Here is a 6,010-nt window from a genome sequence, read left to right as displayed (position 1 = left end):
CTGGTTTGTTTGGGTTCTATAATCGATACACTGTTTCAACTCCAGCTCTGAGATCCCGGCTGGCTGAAAGCAGGTTTCTGGGGTTTTGTTTAGCTTCTATATTTGTAACAATGTTTCAAACTGCAAGCTCAGAGGCCAGCACTATTCATCCATTGTGTTAGATATGGGACCAAAAAGCAAAAGGATTGAAAGAACAGGGGATAAGAGAAATGCTTTTCCACAACCCCTCCATATGGAATAACAGTTTCACACACACACACACACACACACACACACACACACACACACATTGTTTTTAACAATGCCTTATTCCTTGAATAGCTAGTATACAGACATGCTATAATTCATTACCAATATTATATTTGAAAACAAAACACCAATACTATGATAGAAATGGTTCTACTTAAAGCTAGTCTCTCTTGTATAAGGCAAGGAAGTAAGCCAACCTGGAGCGTGAGGTAGTCAGCCAGGATCTGGATAGGATGGTACAAATCTGACAGTCCATTGACGATGGGGATGGATGCTTCTTTAGCCAGGATGTCCAGATCTGATTGTTTATACACTCGAGCCAACACTGCATCTGTCATGCTAGATAAGACACTGCAGCAAACCAAGAAAAGATTATCTAAGTTAATTATGCTTAATAATTCCTTCTTTAATACAGAATCTTAAACAGTAATAAGAAATGCTAATAAATTAGAAGTTTTACTAAGTTACAACTACCCATCACCACAACAGATTTAAAAGATAATATTAAATGCATAGTCATTACAGATGGCAAATGTTGTTCCACTGATGTCATAAATAGTGACCACTAATTTTACTATTTTTTAGAGATAAGAAATCAATTGTGGGACTTGCAGTCATAGTGATGAATTATCTATATATATAAAAGCGTAATATGCAAGTCAACTGGACAGCAGAATGACCGGTCGCTAGGATGCACACTGACCACCAGGGGGCAGATGCTCAATGCAGGAGCTGCCCCCAGCCTGCAGGCCCAAATTGCCCAATGGGGAACGAGGAACTGGGGGTGGCAGTGGATGTTGGCAGCACCAGGCCAAGGTGAGTGCGAGCTAGTGGGGCCCTGATCACCCTGCCGGTTGCCACACAGAGGGCAACTGGCATTGGCAGTGGGGGGTGGGGCCAGCTGCCGGCAGCTGGGGAAGGTTGGCCCTGATCACAGGCCAGGCCTAGGGCCCCTACCTGCACACGAATTTCATGTGCCAGGCCTCTAGTAATTATAAGTAGCAGTTGGTAAAGTTAGAGAAAATACCCAAAAGAAGATATACAAAGAAATATTAATGACCTGGAATGAAGCTAATTTTCTTTTGCACCATCCCACAGACAAATATACATTTTCACTATCAAATGGAAAGTACCAGTGTGGTAGCCATGGAGGTGCACACACAGATTGCCTTACAAGAGAGAACCTTCTGGGAAGAGTGACATTAGCTAACAGCCCTAGATGCTATACCTTCAGAATGCACTGCAGCATTCCTGCTGAGGCCCCACTTTCCCCAGGCTGTTCCCACCAATGACTGAGCATGGTGGGGGCATGAGAGGTGGGCCATTCTGCCTGACAGGACACTTTTCTGATAGGCAGTCAGAAAAGTGAGGCTCCTCATCAGCCTGGCTGAGAATTCCTCAGAGCTGCACTCTGATGTTCTTTCTATCCTACTCTTTCCTTCCTTCTCTCCTTTCACTGGGGTCAGACCTGCATCACCCCCTAAAAGCTCTCCCTGGCTAATCCTGCTTCCTCTCCCCTTAATCTTTTACAATTGTTTCCCCAATACATCTCTTGCATGCCTAATTCCATCCAGTAAACTTGAATTGACACAGCCAGCATTTAGCCCTTGTCCCTGAACTCTGGATAGTTATCAGCATCTCTGCAACATCATACAACACACACACACATACCCCCTACCAAGAAAGCAACACAAATAAACTCATGGCCACAAATTCAAACAATTCATTGAAAGATGGATATTATCATTTTATAGCTGAAGGACCTGAGACATAGAGAGCTTAACTAACTTGCCCTGAATCACACAGCCAATTAAGTTGGAGAAGTTCAGATTCAAATCAAAGTCAGTTTAACTCAAAAGTTCATGTTCTTACCATTACAACACATGACCTCAAATTTGCAGATGAATTGAGTTAAAATCTTGGTTTTTTTATTTAAGAGAATCCCTCAAAACAGAGGCTTCTAATCATTTCAGTTTTAAGAAACAATTCTTAATTTCTTAATGACAAAAAATTTTATAAATCCTCATGATAGCATTTATATCAAACATAGAGTCATTATTATAAGGTATTCAGTTAGTCTTGGGTTCTAAATCTAACTGTAACTTAGTAGCTGTTTGGCTTTGGACATTTTTTAAAATTTAACTATGGTTTAGTTTCTTCATCTGTAAAACCATAATAATAATATCTCCCATTGGGTTATTGTTAGTATTACCTGAGATAACCCATATAAAATGCATGGTCATAAAGAAAAAGCAAATAAATACATATATGTTAGTATCTTCACTCAATAAAAGAACATTTTGAAACCAAAAAAAGGTCTGAATGACCTAATCTCAAAGAATGATTCTTGAAATTGAATTAGCTTTATAAAATTTAATATATTGTCTTTATTTTGTTTTTATTTGACCACTTCTGATGAAAACTTCCCATGACAGGGCATCAGTGGAAGGGTCAGGTTTTGGGAAACAGTGTTCTGAACTATCTAAGCAACACCCCCACACCCACCAAAAATCAAGTGATGGCAGCCCAGAAAGACAGAAGATTTTGTACATAATGTCATTGGCAGGGAGTGTTTTCCAATTCAATTGAAGGAAAAGGGGCGTCTCAAATCCTAAAAAATGAATAATCTACTCCCTTCCATAAGGCCCCCTTCCTTAGAATAATCAGCACTCTGACCTATTGGACACCCTAAGGCAATGGTTTGCAAACTACTAAGCTCCTGAAATAGGGTAGAGTTTGTGTCTTTTTACTCTTACCAAGTTTCCCAAGTAACTCAGATAACCTTCCAAAGTTAGAGAACTACTGTCCTAAGGCATAGGATAATACGTTAAAAGAATTTTTACTTCTTTCTTCAAGTTCTTAATAAATATTCCATTCTCAGTTCAGGTACTGATGCTTCATACTATAGAATGCAGGTTTTTAACTTTATTATAGGAAAGTAATGTGGATGGAGGTAGATAGCTGAAAAAAGGAGATGCTAGGGGACCAACTGGAGAAATCAATGCTCTATATACATGAGATAGCCCAAAACCTCCTAGAACAGAGATCCTCATATTGGGTGTATATTGGTATCATCAATAGAGCTGTAAAAAAAATCCTGATACCGTATTCTGCCTTTTGGAGGGTTAAATCAGAAGTTATGGTGAAGGATTCACATCAATATTTTTAAAGCTCCCCAAGTTATTCCAATGTAAAGACAAAGCTGAGAACCATTGTCCTAGAAATATAGATAGAGACAGGGTGAGGGAGGAAAGGGGCTATTCTAATGCTGAATGGAACAATGGGTCAATGTATAGGAGGAAATTCTTAGCAGTTACTGAAATTACATATTATAAGAAAAGTAAGGAATAACAACATGTGTTTTACTGAAAAAAAATGAGATCTTATACACTTGTAAAAGAAGTACTGTATTTTCCTTTCATCTCAGTCACTACCAACAAAAATCCCATTGAAGCCACAATACCGATAATCTTTTACCCCAACACTTGTAAGCATCTCTAGTGCCCAAATTTTGATCTTACTACTGTTCTATAAGAAAAACCAACAACCCAGAAACCATTAGAAGATACTCAATTCCAAGTCCTTGGGCAAGATAAAATCAGTATAGTCTGTATACTGATGCTGCCAGAAGCAAAAGTAATTTTTAAAATGGCAGGGGCATTTCTAAAAAGTAAAAAGAATCAACTTAAACGGAATCCCATTATCAAGTTGCTATCATTAAATGAAACAAGGTATGGCTGTAAAAGGCCATGTTGCTCATAAGAGTAACAATAAATTTACAAAAATATAATTCCAATATCAAAGAAGGAAGACTATTACCACGCACATTTAAATTTATTTTCTTAATGTAGGAAAGTGTTTATATATAACTATCTTATATAATAAAAACCTAATATGCTAAGTGTCCAGTCGTCTGGTCATCCATTCAACCAATCAAAGCATAATATGTTAATGATATTCTAAGGCTGCTCAACCACTCACTGTGATGTGCACTGCCCACCAGGGGGCAGATGCTCCAACCAATAGGTTAGCTTACTGTTGGGGTCCGGCCAATCAGGACTGAGCGAGGAGTGGGCCTAAGCCATCAGTCAGACATCCCCCGAGGGCTCTCAGACTGCGAGAGGGTGCAGGATGGGCTAAGGGACCCCCTCAAGTGGTGCATGAATTTCGTGCACTAGGCCTCTAGTATAAATATAGATATTTGGGGGGGTTTTGTTAAATATATTTTTGTTCATCAATTATAAATGTATACTCTTTTTAATCTGTGTAAACCACAAAGAATTAAGATAACTTATAAGTCAAAGAGTCCTAGAAATAGTAGAAACTACCATAGGTGGATAGGCCCCACCAACATTTATGGTCTTATATAAAGTGAAGTACAAGAGGAGTCCAGCAGTTAACTAGTACCTGTTGCCATATATAATTTACAATTACAAAGATAATACAGCCATTCATTCCAAAATTCTAACTTAGTTAACTGTCCTGAAGAAGAAATCTAAATTTTCAAACTCACTTTCCTATGTCTTTGGGCATCAAACCTCTTGATAACCCAACTCAGTATAGCACAATGCCAATGAAAAAGGTATATATTTTTAAATATTTAAATTAGTACAGGTTAATATATCATGAAAATATTACAATGTATCATGTACTGCCACAGATTAAAACAAAAACAAGTTAAAGAATACCTCATCTTTTAATTTCTTTTGAAAACTTAGAATTTATATGAAAAATAGGAGTAAGGACCTGTGGTAGACAGAATAAATCCCCTCCCCAAAGATGTACACATCCTAATCCCCAGAACCTATGAATATATTACCTTACATGGCAAAAGAAATTTTGCAGATGTGATTAAATTAAGGGTCTTGAGATAGAGAGATTATCCTGGGGTGGGCCCAATATAATTACAAGGTCCTTAAAAGAGAGAGGTCAAAAATGAGAGAAGAGGCTAGCTAGGAACATAGCCCTATGGGTTCATTTTAGACCTCTGTCCTCCAGAAGTTTGTAAGATATTTATGTTGTTTTAAGTCACTAATTTTCTGGTTATTTGTTAAAGCAGCAATCGCAAATCAATATAGAGCCCATGATAAAAAGTCAAAACTATGTGATAAAAATATTTCAGCTTAAGCCAGCACCTTGAGTTTAATTCATCTTGAAGTTAGGAACCAATTCCCAAAACCCATTCAAACTTAAGTGGTCAGCAATGCATTTAACTTGCATTCCTTGCCTAGAAATATTATTATTTTTTCTTTCAGTCGGGTAAAATTACATATATAAACCCTGGAAATGTATAAAAATAGTCTCTTATAGAATTCCAAAAAACCCCAGCAGTGTATAGAAATTTAAATTCCAGAACCATCCTATATAATAAAAGAGAAAGATGCAAATTAACCATCCCTCCACTATGCTCAAGCCACACTCACCAACCACGCCAACCAGCCAATCAGGAGTGAGTGTGCAAATTAACCCAACTAAGATATTGGCGGCCACGGAGCTGGAGCGAGCAGGAGGCTTGAGTTGCCCCCGGTGATGGAGGAAGCCAAGCTTCCCGCCTGCCCTGGCCCACCCAGGTCTCCGCTCAAGGCTACAAAGTTTCAATTATAGAAGATAAATAAATCCCAGAAGAAAACAAAAAGAAAGAAAAAAAGGAGAGGCTTGGAGCTTGGGTTGCCAGGGGGCGTGGCCAGCCTGCAAACAGCCATCAGCCCCTCACCCAGGCTGGCCAGGCACCCCAGCGGGACCCCCCCCACCCTAAAAGGGA

The 6,010-nt window shown here is 38.8% G+C and overlaps 1 protein-coding gene across 1 annotated transcript in view; it reads right to left on the bottom strand.

The window, feature by feature from the left end:
* Window positions 1-6,010, bottom strand: part of OTC (ornithine carbamoyltransferase) — a 49,721-nt gene that overhangs the window by 18,020 nt on the left and 25,691 nt on the right. The window contains exon 5 of the mRNA XM_005880869.2: window positions 447-600. Coding sequence (XP_005880931.1) covers window positions 447-600 — 154 coding nt within the window. The remainder of the gene's footprint in view (window positions 1-446; window positions 601-6,010) is intronic.

Source organism: Myotis brandtii, unplaced genomic scaffold (genome assembly GCF_000412655.1).
Source record: "Myotis brandtii unplaced genomic scaffold, ASM41265v1 scaffold657, whole genome shotgun sequence".
Taxonomy (NCBI): domain Eukaryota; kingdom Metazoa; phylum Chordata; class Mammalia; order Chiroptera; family Vespertilionidae; genus Myotis; species Myotis brandtii.
The sequence above is the reverse complement of the archived record's forward strand: the minus strand, read 5'-3'. Positions and strand labels throughout refer to the sequence as shown.